Below are 21,484 nucleotides of genomic sequence, written 5' to 3' on the forward strand. Positions count from 1 at the left end.
GCCTGAGGGTCAGGAATTCGAAGTCCTCCACTGCCACAGTCTGAGGCCACCCTGGACTCTGTATCTCTCAGAAAGCCCACTTCTCTCATGACATGGACATGCCCTTCCCAACAGTCACACTCCCTACCTGTACTGTACTAATGCCTGGCACCCAGAGCACCTCTGGGTCTTTACAGGATCTCTGGGCAGCTGGTATCTTCATCTATCTTTTCAACACATATTTGTGGTATTTTGCTAAAACTTAACTTATTTTTGGCTTTCATCATAAAGTTTTAAATGACCATTTCCTGCAGGAACTGATAGCTTTTTGCTTTCATTAACCCAGTATGTATGCTCTATGTCCTGTCATCCTGTTCTGAAATACACAGGGACTCTAAACCATCCCTGCATCAGCACCAGCCTCACACACACACCAGTCCAGGTGTCTGGAACAAACCCCTCCTGCGGCACGCAGGCTCGAGGGGTAGCGTCCCCAAGCACTGCTCCTGTCACATGAATTGGCTTGGCCACCCAGAACAGCCTTCACCTTCACTCCCATCACTCAGAACTCAGTGCTACTCAGAGAAAGCCCTATTCACGGGCTCTCCTCCTGCACTTAGCTAGGGCACCCCCACCTTCTCACCATCAGCAAATCCCTAATGTTCCCAATTCTGTCTTTGGAGACAACAGAGAAGACTGCAGCCAGAGGGAATCCAGGGCAACCCCACAACCTCTGCCTCAACCTGACTGTGCAGCCACATACAGCTTTTCTTCTCTGCAAAGCAGCAGTGCAGGTGACATGTCCAGGTGTCCAGGCAAGCCCCAGGCTTTTTTGGGCTGCCATGCCACTTCCATGCCAGGCACACTGCCCAGCACCACCAGGCAGGCACTTAGTAAGAGTCTGACAAAAGAATAACAGTGTATAGAATTCCTTGGGAAAAATGACTGTGGTGACTATTTCATTGTTTGTTAAACACAATGATCTGAAAAGCAAGGAAATCCAGACTTCCCTCCCAAACACAGTCCCGAGCAGAGGCTGCTTCCCAGTCACTAGGGCCACAATTCAGGAGTTACTTGCCCCATTCTCTACATGCATACCATGTGCATGTACACACATGAAAGTTCCACTTTAACCAATCAACAACATGCAGCACACTTCCAAAGCGCCCCCATTAAACACCCTCCTCCCTTTCCCTAGTGCCCACTACTCTGCCTTCTGTCTATGCAGTGTGTGTCCTTTTGCAGCCATCTTACATCACCGAGCAGAAAGCCCTCCAGGTTCACCCCTCACTGGTCATTTGCCTCCTCAGTACCGCCCCCTTCAGCCCACACTGCTGCTGCCTCACCACGGGGCACACAGCACTCTATGGGGAAGGGCCAAGAGACAACACATGAGAAGCCTCCGAATGTGTGTGCTACTTTCCTTAGGGTTCCTAGGGTGGTGATACGGTACTGCAAACATGCAAGGGATCCCAGGCCACTGGCTGAGGTGTGCTGGCCAGGGAGCCTGGGGAAGTTACTACTGCACCTGTGGCCAAGCGTCCTCACTCCTGCAGCACCCATTCTGGCCCACCTGTGCCAGTCAGCACATGCTGCTGTGACAGCCACACCAGGTAGCTACCCTTGTAAAGTGGGACAGGGTGCCCTCAGTTCTTCCTGCCAAGGAGACTATTTCAAGAGTGAAAGCTCCAGGACTCTGCTTTTTCTCTGAGATGAACTTCTGTTGAGCTGGGGGGTGGGGTGGGGAGGAGGAACAGTGGACAACATATGGTACAAGATGGTAAAGTCCTTACCCAACACACTCTAGGTCCTGACTTCTACCCCTAGTATTACCTTTCAAGATCAGGTGAGATGGGGGGATGAGTCTATTTGCTAGGATAGTTAAAGTTCATAGCTCAAATGATCCTTCTACCCAGCTGGTGCCTTTTTTGGGGAGTGAGTGGGGTGGTGGTGGTGGTGTTAAGGGTTCTGACGCTGAACTCCAGCACTCAAGCACACTATACATGTATACTGACACTGGGCTACGTCCACAGCCCTGAGTATGTTCAAAGGGGTAACAAAGCAAAGGTGTGCTACCTGCACAAGCTCTTGGATGCCAAGGGTCACAACATGAACTCCTTGAGAGGAGTTAGGTGTACCCGAGTGGCAGGAGGGTACCACTGACAAGGCGTGCAGACCCTGTAAGGTAGGGAAAGTCACGGAACACCAGAAGTATCTGCACAGTGCACGTTTGTGTGCATATGCTTGTTAGAGATGCACTGCACTCAGATGCCTCCTGTGGAATGTGCTTTTCAGTTCTCACCAAAGGGTTGCCATGTTTGAGCACTTCACCATGAAAGTGACAGCCAGAGGCACAGGAAGGCAGCCAGCTTTGGAGGCAATGTGCTGGGGTCCTTAGAAGGGCTGGGCTCAGGCCACAGCCAGGAAAATGACCACCCTACTGACGACTCTGTGCCAGGCTGCTGTGACTGGCACATTGGCATCTTGCTCATGCTCACAGCCTCCATGGCTATGCCTTACACAGCCCCTTGTTGGGGAGTGAGGGCACAGAGGTTGTTTTCATCTTCCAGTGTCTCTGTGTAGATGACTATTAAAGGGCAGGCTTTTCCCAGAGAAGAAGTGGGCTCAAGCTTCCGCCAACTGAATCCTAGAAACACGCCCGTTCCCCAGGAGCTTCCATAGAGTGTACTCACAAAGTGGTGAGCAGCCCTACTCCTGCATGTGGGATACAGTAAACCAGCTTTTCCCCATACATAAACTACAGACTTCAGTGTCTGTTCTTGGGTGCTACTCTTCTGAACCTTCACCCAAGCAGAGCGGGTAGACTCTCACGCTAGCCCAGCCGTCATTCATGAGTCAAGTCCATAGACCACAACAAAAGGCACCCTTTTCTCTGTTATCTGATTTTCCTTTTCCCCTGAGTATACTTCCTGAGCCAAGAGGGAAACAATAAACAGTAGCAGGAGACTGGACTCCTTCTCAGGGAAGAATGTAACATGGGAACACAGCACAGGAGGACACCCAACAAGGCTAGGCTGGCTCTCTAGAAGTTTCCCATAGACTCCTGAGCGGTATGCTTCCAACTTTGCCTTTCAAAAGCAGCTGTATGCTCACATCTGGTCCTGAGTTTGAGATACCAGAGTCATGTGACCTATGAATGGCAGGGTACACCACCAGCCATAGTAGGCAGGTAGGGCACATGTGTGTGTGTGCTCTGTAGATCTTTCAGGTCCTGCCTCTGCTCAAACTCTTGGGACTAGCAGCCTGGTAGTCAGCTGGCTTCCCATCACACAGAGGGAGAAGGCTAGGAATGATGGCACATACTTGTAATCCCTGCACTTGAAGGCAGAAGCAGAAGACCACTACAAGTCCAGGCCAGACGTAAGTCTTGGCTCCTGGTCCCAAACTGAGGACCAGAGACAGAATTTCCCTGTTAAGCTTACTGACAGTGGGAGACAGCACTATTCGAGGTGGTAGCACTCAGGGAGCTCAGGCTGGGTAGGAAAAGCTCACCTTCTGCTCCAGGACAAGAAAAGGGCAGAGGTGCAACATGTCTGGTGGCCAGGCCTATAATCCCTGTTAGAAGCAGAAAGATCACAAACTCAAGACCTGCCTGGGGTATATAGAGGGTGTTCAAGGACAGCCTGGGAGACTCAGACCTGACTCAAAACAAGCAGGCAAGCAAAACAAAAACAAATGACTAGCCAGGTTTGGTGGCACACTCTTTTAATCCCAGCACCTGGGAGGCAGAGGCAGGCAGATCTCTGTGAGTTCAAAACCAGTCTGGTCTATATAGCAAGTTCCAGGACAGCCAAAGGTACATAGAGAGACCCTGTGTCAAAAAACAAAAACAAAAGTAAAAAATGAAAATTGAGCCAAGGTCGTGCCTCGGTGGCACAGCACATGCCAAGCATGCAGCAGGCCCTGGGCTCAATCCCTAACTCCACATACATATAAACTCCTAAGAAGTGGGTGTGGTGTTGCGTAGCTGTAATCCCAGCACTTGGGAAGCTTAATGGGGAGGAATGAGAGCTGTCGGCCAGTCTAGTGTACAGAAGGAAAGTCTGTCTTGAAATAAAAGGTTCTAGTATCAGCCTGGTGGTGGCGGTGGTGGAGGCAGCGCACTTAGGAGGCAGAGGCAGGCCGATCTCTGAGTTTGAGGCCAGCCTGGTCTACAAAGTGAGTTCCAGGATAGCCAGGGCTATTACACAGAGAAACCCTATCTTGACTCTCTCCCACCTCCCAAAAAAGATTCTAGTATCATCAACAGTAAGAAGAATGAAGCCCTCTGAACATTCCTGCATGGTGGGGAACTGAGGATACGGGCTGGGATCTCCTGAGGAGAACCTCTTGGCCTGTTGTGTCTCAAGTTGTGCAGCGTAGAGACGCTGACCCTGAGAACAAGACCCTGGAGTCCGGTGAGCTCAGTTCACAGCCCTTGTCCTTACTCATTCTATGGGGAGGAGACTTTCAGATGCTCTGCCCCAGGGTTTCATGTAGCTGGAGTTGTTCTGGTCCTGCCTGGCCCACAGTCAGGACAAATCTCTCTCACCCACCAGTCCCACAGCTGCTCAGACCCAACCAAGTAAACACACAGAGACTTACATTGTTTATAAACTGTATGGCTGTGGCAGGCTTCTTGTTATCTAGTTCTTCTATCTTAAATTAACCCATTTCTATTCATCTATACTTTGCCACATGGCTTGTGGCTTACCGGTCTATCTTCCATTTCTCCGGTACCATTATATTCCTTCTCAGGTCTTTGATGGGACTGAAGACTAGCAGTTATAGTTACAACCATATATATCTTAAATAGAACATACTAAGTATTAGATTCAGATTCTTTAGGATAGGACACCTTTTGGAATGATCTTTGTAACATGCCATTTACCTATGCTCTAGACTTCTCTGGATTTTAGTATGTGTTTCTTGCTTGATATTGTTTGCATTGATTGTAGTTCCATCTTATCTAGGTCATTGTCCCTCATTACTCCTGGACAATATGTGATAACCATTCCTTTGTATATAGTCTTGTATTAGGTTAGAACCTTCTTATTTAGACAAAAAGGGGGAGATGTAGGGGGCAGCCATTTCAGCTTTGATCTGGAAGTTCCAACCCCCATTGAGGCCTCGGTAACTGTCACACCTACAAGGTGGGGCGAGAGAGAACCCTGAAGACCCGAGATCCGGATGTGCCGGCTCTTTTGGTTCCTGGACCTGGACGCTGGAGGTAGACTGAGCGGAGTTCTCCAGAGAACACCGCAGGACTGTGCTACACCTTTCCCAGACCCTGTAAACTATCCCTTCACTTGTAAGTTACCCCACAAAATAAACCTTCCTTTTAACTATGTGGAGTGACCTTAATAATTTCACCATTAGTTTCACTTTCCTGACAGCTGTGCAAAGCAAAGGTGCCCAAGGCTCTGGGGGAGCCCAGGTGAAGGAGCAGTAGCACTGGGTCTCACAATGTGCCAGACTCATATAAGCACGTCAGACATGTAAACTCAGTGACTGTTTTCAAAAGAGATGTTGGTACAGAAGTAAACCCACAAATACTGGATGAGGGAGAGCCAAGGTTTCCCCAAGGAGTCAGCTTTGGCTGTGGGATATGGTGCCTTCCAACATCGCCACCTTACAGGCACAGAAACCACCTATGCCACTTGAGCAAATGATGGAAATAACAGAGAACCCAGAAGGGGCCAAGCTGCTATCATAAAGGAAAGCACTGATTTATCATCACAGGGCAGCTGGCTGGCCACATCACTTTCTGTTCGACCCAAGCTTCTGGAGTCTCCCCTATTCCTACCCTTCCCTGGGGGCCAGCATGGGGGAAACCCCAATGTGGTCAGGCTCAGAATGACCAAACATTACTGTTATCAAGGGCAGAGGACACTGCAGGCAACACCTCAGAGGACACTGGTCTCTCCATGCTAGACAGGGCTTGAGGCTCCCTCCATGGGTCCCAGTCATGTGTCAACAGTACAAGGAGTTGTACTGTGCTTAAAAGGCACAGGAACGCAGGCTGCAAAACATCAGCATGACTAGGGAGGCAGCCTGCCACATGGCTGGTGACAGCCAGAAGTTGGGAAGAAGCAAGCAGAACCAACTTCCTCTCCGTGGGACATTCAACAGCCTTTCTGCACCCCACATGGGGGCTCACTGACCAGCTTTACAGCAACATTTTAACACAAAGACAACTTACTAACTGAAAGGAGTACCACTCACGGCAACACAAGGGCACTGTGCATATGCTCACTTGGTTGGCTACTCCTGGACTGAGCTCATCTGGTCCACTGACTTCGAAGGGCAGAATCTGAGCAAGGGCTCAGCTCACCAGCTTCCACTTGCCGCCTTCCAGCCAGGAAGTTTTCTATGGGAAACTGGACATTCGAACAAAGAAAGGACAGACTTCCTATCATGAATTGCACAGTTTTTATGAAGAGATATTTGTCAATAAAAACATCTTTCCTTTGAAATCACTTTGAGGGCCAGTGAGATGGCTCAGAAGGTAAAGGCAATTGCTGCCAAGCCTGAAGACCCGAGTTCATGTTCATTCCCAGGCCCCACATGGTGGGAGAGCACTGACTCCTGAAATTTGTTCTCTGAGCAAATGTAAACCCACAAGTCTCAATCAATCAATCAATCAATCAATCAATGTAATTGAAAACAATTTAAAGCAGTTTGATACCCTCTTTTAGAAAGATGGATATACGTAGGTAATGGGGAAAACACTATGTTCTAAATCATAAAGGGTTTAGAAATAGTACCACCATAAAGCTTCAAACAGAACGCCCAGAGCCCATACATCAGCTACCAACTGCTATGTGACAAGGCACACATGGAGAAGTGGCTTACAGCGTTTGTCATCTCACAGCCAGGGGTCAGGGGCCTGATGCTCAGCTCAGGAGTACGGCTCAAGGTCTCTGGGCAGCTGCATCCCATGCCTTGACCAGGCTGTGGTCACTGCAAAGGTCAGCTGGGGAAAAGTCTGTCACTATGCACTGACTAGATGTGGTTTCTCACAAACCCCTAACTCACGACCTTGGCTCTTGCCTGGCTCTTGGCTGGAGCCTTCCCTGTCATGCGGCTCTCTCTAAGAAGCCACAGAGATCTCTAGTAAAATGAAGTCACTGAGGGACTAGTGGTGGTTCAGGCCTATAACCCCAGCTACTTGAGAGGTGTGCACAGTGAAATAATCAATTAATTAAAATGTTCATACACAACAAACCTCGTACAATCAATACTCAAAATCAAAAAGTGAAGTGTTGAAGGTCACGCAGAAACAGTACAACCCATGAAGTCTGAGGGTTCCAGGCAGCTGTAGGTCCGGGGTCTCAGCAGCTTGGAGATGTGGATCCCATTTCTGTTGCTACAATGTAAGCCGGCAGGCCAACATGGAAGTCCATGCTGGCTCCAGATCTGCTACAAGACCTGGGTGGAAGCCAGTTCTCAGAAGGCTTTGAGAGCACAAAACATCACCAAGTAAGCCTGATGCCTCCTTCCCAATTTCTCACTGGACTACGCTGTCTTTCGTGAGCACGGCCTATATGCCCCAGTGCCTTCACGGGACAGGCCCCCAGGATGACAGGCAGCACAATGACAGACCAAGAGAACACCGGTGTGTGGTCAAGCTACCCCGCTAACCACCCCACTGACCCTCCAGGAGAGTCCCCAGTCCATCTGTCATCTCTACTATAAGCTGCCTGGCCACCTCCTATGCCTTCTGAGAACTGGCTTTGGAAGAGAATGGAGGAGACTAAGGTCTGATTCCCAAAGAAAAGCACACCAGGATCCAGAGTGGAACTCAGAAGGAGACCTACCCCAGCAGGGGTTTACTAACGGGGGCCACAGAGCACCGCCAGTGTCCGGAAGCCTGCTCCACACAGACCTGTGTGCTCTGAGGCCCAAGCCACATCCCACTGTGATGGAAGAAGTGGTGATGATTTCACAGGGGATGGCAAATCCACGTTGAACTGACTGATCTCAGCATAGCAGGGTTAGCTCTCACCATACAAGGGTGTGGTTATGCTGTGGCAAGAAATACTGCTAAAAGCAACCGAAGCAGACAGGTTTTTAAAATACTAATCCAGATTACATGAAAATCTAGAACAAAACCGATGCCTCTAGATTGCTTGGACTTTTGTCTAGTTCTCTTATGAAGCTTCAGAGCTCAAGAATTATGTGTTTTTGTTTTGTTTTTTTGTTTTGTTTTTGTTTTTTTCGAGACAGGGTTTCTCTGTAGCTTTGGAGGCTGTCCTGGAACACGCTTTTTAGACCAGGCTGGCCTCTTTGAACTCACAGAGATCCACCTGCCATTGCCTCCTGAGTGTTGGCATTAAAGGCGTGCACCACCACCACCCAGGAATTAAGTTTTTAAAATTGCCCGAGTCTACAGAGAAAACTAAAGATTATGACAAAATTTGAGGGGGGGGGGAGCACATTCTAGCGGCACTCTAGAAATGTTGCAGTCACCTTTGGGGTGGGAATTGCACTCACCCTCATTCCATAGGCAAGAAACTCGAGTGTGATACCAGTTATTTTCAAGTGCCCTGCTATAAGGACATGCAATGCGATGTCCAGAGCAGAGGAACCACCCCTGAACCTGGTTAACAGAGGTCAAGGATCCATGGCAGGGGTCCCCAGGACCCCTGGGCTGTGCACTCAGCAGCAGCCAGGCAGGCCTGCTGCATGGTACTTACCTATCTGTAACAGAATGGGTGTAACCAGTGCTGTCTCCATGGCGTAACAGAATTCCCTGCCAAACATCACTGCCCCGTGCATGACCCATAGGCGTGTGGGGATTCTGTCTATGGACCCCTCACTGATGGTCTCCTCTTGGGTCTCAGCCTCTGGGTCTCTGCGTTTCTGAGGGTCTGGCAGGGGCACAGGCAGCTCTTGTACTTGCATAGATTCCGAGTCGGCATTCTGCGGAGCCATTTTCATTACCACCAAAATATATATATATATTTATTCTACCTATATAAATAATACTATCATCTCTCTCCAATGATAAATTAAGACGTCTTCTCGTTCTGCTGCAAGTGTATTCCTCGGCAAGTAACTCTTGTATTCCACTCTGTACCAACAGGTGTCTCAACTTCTCACACGAGCCGTGCAGCAACACAGAAGGGTTTTTGGTCGGACTGTAAACATATGGCTTGCTGGCTCACTGTGAGTTAGAGTTAAAAATCCATAAGGGCCACTCAGTTAATACCAGTTTCATCATCATGGCTGTGAAGGCGCTGCACTCACTTCTCTTGCTGCAGAGAGGTAGGGAGCTGACACACACAGGCGGTCTTCTGTGACTCCCCATCGAGTGACTAGAGGGTCTGCAAGAGAGCAGAGACAAGCTGAAGTCAGAGGTGGCCTCTGGCCACACCTGTCACCACTGACAACATTCAACATGAGCTCATGAGGACTATCTGGGGCAGCTGAAGAAAGTGGAATCAGGAGAGAAGTGGACAGGGAAAAAGTGCCCACTCTTTAGCCAACACTAATACCATCTGTGTCGGGTTTTCCTGTTGCTGGAGTCACCGGTGGCATCCTTCCTGGTCTTCTAGCATCAGGAAAAGAGGGCAGAAAGGAGAGGGCAGCTGGGAGGAGCAACTGACAGAACCACAGAGGGATTCATGAGACACTCCCTGCAAATGTGCAATGAAAGGCGGAAGAGGCAGGCTAGACAGCCAGGGACACCAGTCCCACTACCTAACAGGCAAATTCAAATCTCTCCTGAGGCTGGGTCCTCTGCAGCAGCTTGGGAAGCAGTCCTTGACCTGTCTAGGTTGAAAAACTCAGTGATAATCAAATGACAGTTAAAAAGCCTTTACACACATGCCAAACCCTGTAACTTCAAGCAGTTCTCAGACACCCTGCCTATGTGTGGCATTACCAGGGGTTTTGCACACAAGAGCTTAGTCTTGAAGTCTGCTCCACTCCAGTTTGTGACCAGCTTGTGACTTATCTCTACTTAGGACACACACCACAGTAATATATTGATTCTTAGAGATAACTAGACATATCCCTTTAGAAAGGATCCCGACATCAGTGTGGTGGCACATAGGTGTGAGCCCAGCAGCAGGGAGGCAGCTGCCCCAACAAGAAGAAAGGTGGGGGTGCACAATACCTTGACCTTTTTGGGAGGTAGACCTCCAGATACTAGGTTCCATCTGAAGGGCTACAAAAAAGGGTCCCTGCATCATGCAGAGCAGCATTCTCATTGGATCTGAAGTTGGGTCTGCAGCAGATAGCTTACCAAACATTTCTCAATGGTTGCTTTGGATAAAATATTCCTAATAATATCTACTTCATAAAGATGAGTCCTAAGCCAGGCATAGTGGCACACACCTTTAATCCCAGGACTCAAGAGGCAGAGGCAGGTGAGTTTGAGGCCAGCCTGATCTATATAGTGAGTTCTGGGACAGCTAGTGCTACACAGTGAGATAGACAAACAGACGAGTCCTAACTAGCCCTTCCTCCCCTTCTATGATAGGAAGAAAACTTGGGGTGAGTAACACCTAGTCCCTCCCTCCTCAGTCCTCTCAGGCAGGGCCAGGACAGCCCAAATGGGAAGGTTTCCCAGTGCAATGGCTTCCAGCTCTCCCCACCCACCCCTACTCACTTTGCTCTTGGGCTACAACTATAACCCACCCCTTCAGGCCCACCCTCCCCTCCCCCATCAGAGATTCGGCAGTCTCAGCATACACCGGCTTCCCTGTCCCCAGTTCGACTGCAACTCCACACGGCAGCCTCATCTGAAATCTCACACTCACCTACCTACTCTGCCATATAAACCTCAGTCAAGGAAATGGAGACAAGATGGGAGAGAGACGGCTTAAGTGGTTAAGAGCCCTTCCTACTCTTCCAAAGGACCCAAGTTCTGTACCCAGCACCCATGTTAGGCATCTTACAACTACATGGAACTTCAGGGGATTCAACACCTCTTATCTCTGAGACACTGGCAATCATGTGCACACCACCCTTTACAGGCACTCAATATACATAATGAAAAAGAAAACAACAACAAAAAACTAGTTACCTACTTATACTCCTCTTTCTTATCAGGAGCCACTTCTAACACATGGTATAAGCAGTGGGGAAACTGATCCTACCCTCAGCTGCACTACTCTTGACCTCAGCCTTCACCCAGGCACTGTTGAGAGTAACCACCATGATCTTTATGTCAACCTGCCAGTCTTTTGTCAAAACAGGACCCACAGTTTAACCTGTTGGCCTGTTCCTGACATGGACATTCTGGGGACATGCACCAATGCAGTCTGTGGAGCTGAAACAGATCAGCTGGGTGTTGGAAAGGGCAACAGCCATTATTTTGCAAGCGGTCCTAAAAAAACGTAATTACAAACACCAAACCCTTCAGCCCTGCTCCGTGGCCCTTGGCCCACTTCTGCTCTATCCTCAGAGTCCTGTGTGCCTGGGATGCAGGGCTAAGACTTGGCTCCAGAGGCACTGCAGAGGTGAGGCAGTAACCCTCTTGTAACGGCTCTTGCAGGGTGGAGGCAGGAAGAAAGGAGTTCAAAGTTGTCCTTGGTTACATAGCAAGCTTGGGCTACATAAGACCTTGCCTCAAAAACCGAAATGGAAAAGTAAAATGAGACAAAAAATAAACCTCCAATACAGAGTGTGCAAATCAGTCTAGGCAGTCCATGCCAGTCATAACGTTAACAGGGTAGCTACTGGCCAGGGACACTCTCAGCACCCTGTTACATTCTGCAGCATCCAGCCATCAGCCCCGAGGCTGAGTAAAGCTGACCTAAGGGTTTCTAAAAGGTGTCCAAAGCCTGGGCCAACAAGATGGCCCAAAGAATACAACCTGACATCCTTGGGATCCATAAGGTGTTGGTAGAAAAATCACTTCTCAAGCTGTCCTCTGATTTCTACTCACACCATGACACATGGTGAACACATATGCAATCATACAAAATAAAAATTCTTTTAAGTGTCGGAGCCCTTTATGATCACATTTGAATCAATTCCAGCCCGTGTGGCCAGCTTTCTTTTAAAGCCACATAAGCTTCTGTTGTACATTCTATTTAGTGTTCTCTCTCTCTCTCTCTCTCTCTCTCTCTCTCTCTCTTTTTAAACAACCCCTTAAATGCAAAACCAGCTGACCGGGCCAGCAGAACCAGGCCTCCAGGTCGGATCTCACTACCAATTTGCAGCGTGCTGACCTATGCCCTAGAGACAGGTCAACCATTCTTAGGAATCTCTCAATCGAGTAGGTTCCTTTGTTGCCCCATCCAAACAGCTTCTGGGTTTTCAGCTCCCACTCGATCTGAGCACACTACCACTGCCAATGCGTTATCCCAGGTTGCAGAAAACAGAGCTGGGAACCTTATGCCATCAAGTCACGTGCTGGCCCTGAAGATGTGGTGTCCTCAGCTAGAGCCAGGCCTCCATAGCAACATTACACTTCTCAGGCTGCGGGGTTTCCGCAGCAGCTTAAGGGAAAGAGCAGTCCAAGTCAGAAGTCCAGCAAACTATGGTGTAGTACAGTGTGCAGCTTCTGGGCACAGCTGGCACCAGGCCTGGCTACAAATACCTTCACTTTAACCTGGGCAGAGCAATGTATGGTGGCACAAGTACCAAGGGAATGCCAAAAGACACAGACATCAAACTGGGGGGTAGAGTGGAACTCAGATGTTTGGGGTCTCCCTACTCAAAGACTCAGAACTGGTGCAAGGTCAGGACTCAGCATAGTGCTCAGATGTGCACACAGGTGCCAGGCAGCCTCAGCACCCACAGTCTCAGAGGAAGCAGTCTGAAGAGCCTGGCACCTATCTGTATCTGGGATGCTGCTGTCATCTTTGAGGGGATGCAGTCCAGTCCAGCTCTGGGAAGAGGGATGCCTACTGTAGCTGCTTGTGCTCCCTGGGGTTCACACCATTCAGTCCTACTACGCTTCCTGCCTCTCTGCACCAGCTGAAGATATACCAACCTTTCCAGACTCTTCCTCATGTGAGACAGTGAGCTCTGGTCTTGCCAACACCATTTCAGCTGCTGGGCTGAATGACCATACCATGCCAGCAGTTGATCAGCCCCTCATGAGACACCAGCATCCTCACCTCCCTAACGTGGGTCCTGCTGTTGCTCACACCAGAACTAGCCACACACCAGGAGCCCAGTGTGGTTCAATAAAAGATGACATACCACCTGAAAACAGTGATAGGGAGGTATCTCAGTGCCTCCCCTGGCCACGCCTACCTTCCAGAGTTCTGGAGCAGTTACACCTGGTGAGCTGTGGGCAGTAACCCGTCCCCTGATCCTAGGTCTGACCTCTCTGGAATCCTTGTGGATAGTGTGTGTGCTAGGTTGGGTACCTGCTGCTCAAGTGGTCTAGGTGAACAGAGAGTATACTTCGACACAGGCAAATGCCATGAGCATCTTCCAGGCAGCCTTAAGGAGCAATTACTAAGTGCAAGGCCTACTGAACATGCCCCAGTTTGTAAACTCCCAGATGCTGCCAACCCCATGGCACTCACACCACTGCAAGGCAACTAACCCTCTAAGAGCCAGGGCAGCTTTCCAAACTGGGATTTTTAATAAAGTCATGGTAACAGCTGGAATAAAACAGATTCAAGTTGTCATTTCTTGACCAACACACAGGGAATTGACCACCACTGTGGAAAACAATCCGCTCTCCATCAGGGTACCACCTGGCACAGCCAGTAGGCCCGACCTCTTCTTCAAAACTCTAGGAAGTGGTGGTTAGATCAAGGGTCCCACAGAGTAAAGCCGTTTTGAAATCACACTCAGGAGAAAGGGACCCCAGCTGATTGAGGGATTCACATAGGAACACAGGAAGCTATAGGGTGCAGTTAAGGAAGGAAGGAAGGACAAAGGATACCGTGTCCCAGCCAGGCATCCCTGCTCTGAAAAGGGGGAAGAATTAAGGATGGTGTCCGAGCAGCGCAGAGCAGCGCAGGAGCATCTCTGCTCCAGAACCACTGTCAAAGGCCAGGTGCCAGGCCTCTAATGGCAGCAGCCTTTCTGAGAGTCAGTTCCTACTCTGTGTTGCCCAGCATTCTCCAAATTACTCTTCCATATTCATTTCCAAGAACTTTATGAGCATATGGACTTTAAAAGCCTCGTGACAGGATCTGGGGAGAAAAGTCCTTTTGGAATCTGGACTGGATTCAACTTGTCTTTTGGAGAGCCGCTGTGCTCCATAGCCTTATTTTTGGTTTTCTTTCAAGCCTACTCTGCACCTTTGAGGAAAGCCCTTGGGGGCTCTTGCATAGCTCTGCACACTTTTCAGGCTCATCCCTAACTCCACCTGCTTTGCCTCTGTTGCCAGGATTCATTCGTTCTTCCTTGATCAGTGGCCATTCGAAGGCTAATAATGTTGCTTGCTCACGCAGACTCATGTCCCCCTCCAGCTAACTGAGGCTACCGACTTTTTGTATTTTAACTTCTTGTTTAATGCTTTCGTCTGAGAACAGACAAGAAGAAGAGAATAGCCACGTGAACTATCTGCTCATCGTTCCCTGACCTGAACGACAGCACTCCTGAATCTCAGAGGCACCTGATTGGCTCACTCATCCATTTCCCCAGAGACAAGGCAGCCCTGAATATCACCTAGATCTCTCCATCTGAACTTAACTAAGCACAGCTCTAGTTTGGGAATCCAGGTCTTTGTTGTGCCTTTCCTGGGCACAAAGACCCTACAGGGCGGAAAGCCCTTCTTTGTGGGCTCCTCACACCCCATCTCTGGTACTCTCTATCAGAGCCCAAAAAGAAATGGCAAGAAGCTTGAAGGAAGTAGGGTGGAGCTGTAACTCCTGACCAGAGGTCAAGTACCCAGCATTTGGTCAGCACATTTCAGGAGAGAACCATCAAGTGTCATAAAAGCAAGTTCATTATCCATAAGGCAATGCCCATGAAGTCATTTCCTAGTGCAGAACCATCAAGTACAATAAAAGCGGGTCATTATCCATAAGGCAATGCCCATGAAGTCATTTCCTAGTGCAGGACAACTGTTCCTTGGAAGGAAGCTGATCCCATGCCATCATAGGAGTGAACACTATGTAACCACATGCAAGAGCTTCCTCTGAGAAACACAGTGTAAAATGCCCAGGCTAACAGCATGGTGACATGCAGAGGCTGAAGGACCAGCTGCCTCTTCATAACACAGACAGCTCTGCACTCCTGAGAACAGGGAGAGAACAAGACCAAAAGTAGGCTAGGCTTCTTCTGGCCTCTTCTAGAAAGTGACCTGTGGCATAACCAGGACGGCTTTTTCCCAGCACAGCACAGAATGCTTCCCTTGACGCCTGCTCCACAAAGTTGCACACTTGGTGACAATTTTGTTACAGTCTGCAGATGTACTCAGACAAATGCAACGACAATTGTTTCAACCAACAACTTCCTCTATTGTCCTGTTTCTAATGTGAGAGTGACTGATGCCAAAACATGTGATTTCCTTCAAGCTGTTGTGGAAAAGTGTCTGGACAGCAGCTCTGACCAGTACCCCATGCTTGGCTCAAGGTTTTGGGGTGCATCTTTTAGGTGTGCATATATGTGTGTGGTAGAGGTGTGTGTGTGCACGTGCATGTGTTGCATATGCATGTGGAGGCCAGGGATTGACACTGGGTTTGGGTTTCTTCCTCAATCTCTCTCTATTGTATATACTGAGAGAGGGTTGTTCATTTGAACCCAGAGCTTGCCAATTTTGTCTAGTCTGGCTAGATAGCTTGCATCAGGGGTTCCTTCCAAGAGCTGAGATGACAAACAGGCTACCATGATCACCTGGCAATTATGTGGGTGCTGAAGATCCAAACCTGATAGGAGGCAAGGACTTCACTTTCTGAGCCATTTCCCCAGCTCCATAGCTGGGAAGTTTTAAGGGTTGAAACAGTTATAACATTCACCAGCAGAGTCAAAGTCAATGAGGCACGCAGCATGGGCACAGTACAGGAGTGCTGGTGGTGCATGCTGCACTTACAGATGCCCCTACCATAGTCCATACATATTCTCACACACATGGAGACTGTGTGCTTTAACTACATGCAGCCAACAAGTGCTCAGTGGTGACTTGACTGGCTTGCCACAGCACCCACATTCACACGTATAAACAGACACAAACTAAGGCACCACACCCTCAGAACACCATGAGTACAGGACTTAAACGCATAGTTGAAATATCTTAAATATGTGGTGACTCCATCCCCCCTATGGCACAGCTTCCTGTATCAGCTTCTCCCCAGAGCACATGGCTGCCTGGAAGCTTCAAGAGGTAGAGAAAAAGCACCTTACCAAATTGCTACCCTGTAGTGGAGGATCAAAATTCAAAGTCCAAAGTACAGTATGGGGAGAAGGTAGCTACCTGCCTCTTTCACATCAGCATAATGCAAGAAGGTTGCTGGGGTAACCTGACAGGGATCACAGTGTGATACTAGGCACTAATGGAACCACAAACAGCCCTGAGCAACATCACTGACATAGCCTCTTGGTCCCCACCAGCACCTCTCTTCAGATGATCAGAGACAACACACACCAGAGAAACTGGTCCAATGGCAGCAGATAGCAAAGAATGTCAATGTATGGACCAAGAGTATAAGTCCAGTTGAATCCACCTAATCCAATGAGTCCATGGTATGAATGAAACACAGCATATAGCAAGCCTGTCTTTTACTGGAAAGCATGTAAACAATGAGTTGATGCTGAGTCAAGAGAGCAGGAGGGTAAGCTACAGACCAGGAGAAAGGACTTGCAAAGAACACAGCTGGCAGAAGACTGTTATCCAAAATACACACTCAACTCTCATGGTCAGAAAACAGTCTTATTAAAGACAGGTCGAGGACTAGGCATGGTTGAAAATGCCAGTAACTCCATCATGTGCGCTGTAAAAGCAGGAGGGTCAAGAGTAGTTCAGGGTTGGTCTAAGCTGTGTATTATCGAGTTCAAAGCTAGCCTGTCTCAAAAACTTAAAAAAAAAAAAAAAAAAGTGGTCAAGGATCCTACAAGGGAGGTCATGAAGACACATATGTATGAAAGCATACCAAGTCATGAAAAGATATTTCCCTTCATGTGTCACCTAGGTGCCAGGCTGCTACACACCTGCCAGAGCTGCCCAAATTCAAACACCAAGAATTAGTGAGGAAGTGGTATAGCCTTGTTCGGTCACTGCTGGTGGGGATGCAAAGGTAAAAGCTATACAGCTCTGGGACCCAGGATGAAGTAAACATATCACCATGCAATCCAAGATTAATTGACAAGTTGTACACTCATGACCCCACAAACCCTGCACACAGAAGTACCTGGAAGCAATCAAGATGTCTTTCAGTAGGAGAACTAATGAACTATGGAGGAAGCCAGACATGGTACACATGCTTATAATCTCAGCACTCAAAGCAAGACCAAAACAAGAGCATTGTGACAAGCTGGAGGCCAGCCCAGGCTAGATGATGAGTTCTGGGTTAGCCAGGGATACACGTCAAGACAGACAGAACTATTAAATGCAAACTGCTAAGTGGCAGGAAAGGAACCTGAAAAGGGAAACAACCATGAATCCTAGATGAGGTGAAATCATGGAGACGGCAGAGGGCGAAGAGCTGAGCCTGTCTTTCTACCTCCGCAGCAGTCTGAGGCAGGAGGACTGCTTATGAAAGGCCTGCCTGGACAGAGTAAATCAGATGCCAGGCCAGGCAACTTACCAGGACCCTGCCTCAAAATAACAAGTAACAGCATTTGGGAGGCTGAGCAGGAAAATCAGGAATTCAAGGCCTGCTTCAGGTACATGAAACTCTGTCTTAAAACAACAAGAAGAACAGGACACCTTTAATCCCAGCACTCTGGAGGCAGAGACAGATGGGTCTCTAGGAGTCTGAGGCCAGCATGGTCTACAAAGGCAGTTCCAGGACAGCCACAGCTGTTATATGGAGAAACCCTGTTTCAGAAAAACCAAAAGAAAAACAATAGTAACAACAAGAACAATAAACAATAAGTAAGTAAAAAGAGGGCTGGAGAGCTGGCTCAATGGTGAAGTATATGCTGGGCATGCATGAGGCCCCACATTCAATTCTCAGCACCGAGGAGGGAGTGAATGAATGCTCAGAAATTTAAAATCCCTCTCTCTAGCCAGGAGTGATGATATTTAACTATAATTTCAGCACTTGGGAAGCTGAATCAGAAGAACTTCTACAAGTTTAAGGCCAGCCTGGGCTACAGGGTCTCCCATTTAGTGAGAAGAAAATAATCACAGAACCCAAAGACCCACTTCTCACTAGACAAGAAGCAGTAATCATTATGTCAATACCAGTGACTAAGAGGACTTTACAGTTTTTTATTTTTAAGAAACTGTTCCAGCTTTGACCTGGAAGTACTATCCCCATTGAGGCTTCCGGTAACTGTCATGAGGTGGGGCCGAGACAGGAGCCCTGAAGACCCAAGATCCGGATGTGCCAGCTCTCTTGGTTCCTGGATCCTGGACCGAGCAGAGTTGTCCAGAGAATACCACTGGACTGCGCTACACCTTTCCCAGACCCTGAAACCTACCCTTCACTTGTAAGTTACCCCACAAAATAAACCTCCCTTTTAACTACGTGGAGTGGCCTAAACACTGCAACCAGTAAAACTGCACTCTGCAACGAAAGTAAACCTCAGGACAAACAAATACTAGAATTCTTGAAGCCATCCAGAGAGGCTGTCACAGCCTCCACACACACTGTATATGCAGATGGGGAGTGGTGGTGCATCCCTGGAATCCCAGCCCCCCTCCCCCGCAGATGTGGCAGCTTCAGTGAGCCAGAGCAGCAGAGGAGACTGTCAAGGTCTGCAGAAGCAGCACAGGGAGAGCCAGCCCCCGGATTCTCTTGCCCCCCTGTCCAGTCTGGGTGCCTTAAGTACAACTAGTAAAGGTCCTTCCTCTAGTGCCGCCCCCGCCCCCAACGCCACTACAAGTGAATCCCTCAGTATCTCACGGCCTGTTAAACTGTTGCTCCTGCCTTCCCGTATAATCAACTAGTGGGCATACACCCATGATGTAAGACCATGACTCCAGCAGCTGACAGAGAACATGACTGTCAAAAAGACCCAAGGACCTAAAACTAGGCCAATGAAGCTGTTTCAGCACCGAGGGAAAACCCCAGAGGGGCCCTAGAAGGGACCAGCCAACATGGCCTAGACTCCACTCCCACATCACAGGAGGAAATCCACCAGTCCCTAAGCACTACTGGATACTGCAGGGCCTCCAGGCCTGCTTGTAGACCACGAATGCTATCAACTCACAGGTGCCCGTGTTGATGTGGCCGGCACACCATTTCTGGAAGCAACTTTTCCATCTGCAAAGGAAAACATCAGAATTGCCAAGAGAGCTGTGGGAACCTACCGAGAATCCCCAGGGCCCGTAGGGCATGCAGTACAGCACAGCCTGGCCCAGACAGCTAACAGCTTAATAAAGCAGTCTGCAGCTAGACCACCAGCACCAGCCCCTGCACAGAGGGGCTGGGGTAAGCAGATAGGAGCAGACAGCATCCATCAGCTTAGAGCCAAATGGAAGCAAGAAGGTCAGCCCCTCTCCACAAGCACTGTCCTGTCCTGTCCATCCCTCAAACAGCCGGCCAGGGAACCAGCTCAGTTCTGAGGTGGTTGTGCAGGTGTGTAAGAGTCCACAACTCACCAACACACATGAGAGGTATAAGCACACACTGGGAGCTAGGCTGGAAGAACTGCTAGCCTCTTAAACTTTAATTTCTCATGGATCTTCCTGGCATTTAAATCACACAAAGACAAGTATGGTGATCATGAAATCTGCTGGTACAACAAGACAAACCAAATATACCAAAATCTTGAGTGGAGTTACTCATTTAAGATTTGCGATTTGCCCATCAGATTACTCAGGGCCAAGAACTGGGGCTCTGCTGGACTCTGCTTGTTAACTCACTCAGAATCCTGTAACACCTACCACCTCTGCTCTTCTGTCTAATACCTGAGCCACCCAAGAAGCTCCTCACTTGGCTAGTGAATTTACCCTCAACCTTGTAGGCCCATTCTCAATATCATAAACTAAATGATCCCTTACGATAGCACATTGCACTGCTCCCTGCTTCTGCCTCTCCCCTTATGTATGGATTGGTTTCCAAAGACCCTTCAAAGAGCCCCTCCAGCTCTCTGGCTGTCAGCTTTAAGCTAGCCACACCACAAGGTCCACCTCAGGTCATGTATCTGCTGAGGTCTCTGTCAGCAGCTTGCAAAGCTCAGCAGCCCCTTCTCATTGGGGCTACCCAAACTACCTGGGCATAGTCTACCTGCCAGAGCTGATTGCCACACAAGACACAAACAAGCTGACAACTTAAAAGTAAATGTCATTGGATCTCTGAATGAAACAGGCAAACCCCCACGGTGATTAACATGGCAGTAAGTATGCATTATTATTACTAACAGGGTCTAACTGTTCAGCCCTGGCTGGCCTAGAACCAATAATATAGACCAGGCAGACCTTGAACTCAGAGATCTGCCTACCTCTGCCTCCTGAGCTCTGGGATCATAGGTATGTGGCACCATGTCACGCCAGAAAACATTTTTAATATGGAGTCGAATCGAAGTACCTATTGCTTTATTTTTCACAATGTCAAGGGCATACTGGACATAGCAGTACATATCAACAACATGGAAGATTGAGGTAGGCTCACTTGAGCCCACAGCCTGAGGCTAGCCTGGATAACACTGTCCACTGAAAAGTAACAACAAAAGACAGAGCTGGTGAAATGGCTTGTGCCTGCAGTCAGCACTAGGGCAGGAGAACAGCCATGATCTCCAGACTAGCCTGGACTACATAGCAAGATTCTGTCTCAAAGAAACAAAACAGAATTGGGGGAAGGCACTGGGATTTTAAATGAAATACCTTTTTATGTTGTTTTGGTTTCCAGTCTGGCTGGCCCCACACTGGTTCTCTAGCCTCACTTTCCCAAGGGTGGGAAACATCTTTTTGTTGTTGTTGGGCTTTTGAATGTTGTGGTTTTCTTTTCTTTTCCTTTTTTTTTTTTTTTAAAAGCAGGGTCCCACAGGGCCTATGGTGCCTCAAATTCTGTAAGTAATTAAAGGTGACTTTGAACTCTTGATCTTCCTGCCTCCACCTTCCTGAGTGCTGGGATTAGAAATCTGTGCCATCGGAAAACACTATGTAGCCAGACTCCCTGTACATTTTTTACTAAAATAAACTGCTGCCCAAATGTCAAGGACCGAGCCAGCATCCAGCACTTAGAAAGCTCATAACAAAAGCCCACTTGAGTGAAGTCACACTGAAAACAAGACAGCCCCAAAGAGAGTGTTCTCTGCGGGTAGGCTTCCTTACCTGGGTCTGTATGTTTCTTCAGTCTGCACTGTCAGCTGAGCAGGAGGTGTCTGGTTTTTAATTAACCGGCAATGAGCTGTCTCTCTTCCTTTTCCTCTAAAGGTTCCTAGCACTGGGAGATTTGCTGGCTTAGGCCACTGGAGTCAGAATGAAGCTCTGGCTACCATGGAAACTGCAGCAAGCTTCTAAACCGAGAAG

At 48.6% G+C, this 21,484-nt stretch overlaps 1 protein-coding gene across 3 annotated transcripts in view; it reads right to left on the bottom strand.

The window, feature by feature from the left end:
• Positions 1-21,484, bottom strand: part of Slc45a4 (solute carrier family 45 member 4) — a 74,620-nt gene that overhangs the window by 23,686 nt on the left and 29,450 nt on the right. For 2 of the 3 annotated variants that reach the window (XM_036208141.1, XM_036208140.1), the window contains exon 2: positions 8,679-9,308. In XM_036208141.1, the coding sequence (XP_036064034.1) occupies positions 8,679-8,922 (244 nt within the window). In that variant the 5' untranslated portion in view covers positions 8,923-9,308. Of the gene's footprint in view, positions 1-8,678; positions 9,309-21,286; positions 21,330-21,484 lie in introns of those variants that run through there. The other variant, XM_036208142.1, reaches the window with a different exon arrangement.

This window comes from Onychomys torridus, chromosome 16, assembly GCF_903995425.1.
Source record: "Onychomys torridus chromosome 16, mOncTor1.1, whole genome shotgun sequence".
NCBI lineage: Eukaryota > Metazoa > Chordata > Mammalia > Rodentia > Cricetidae > Onychomys > Onychomys torridus.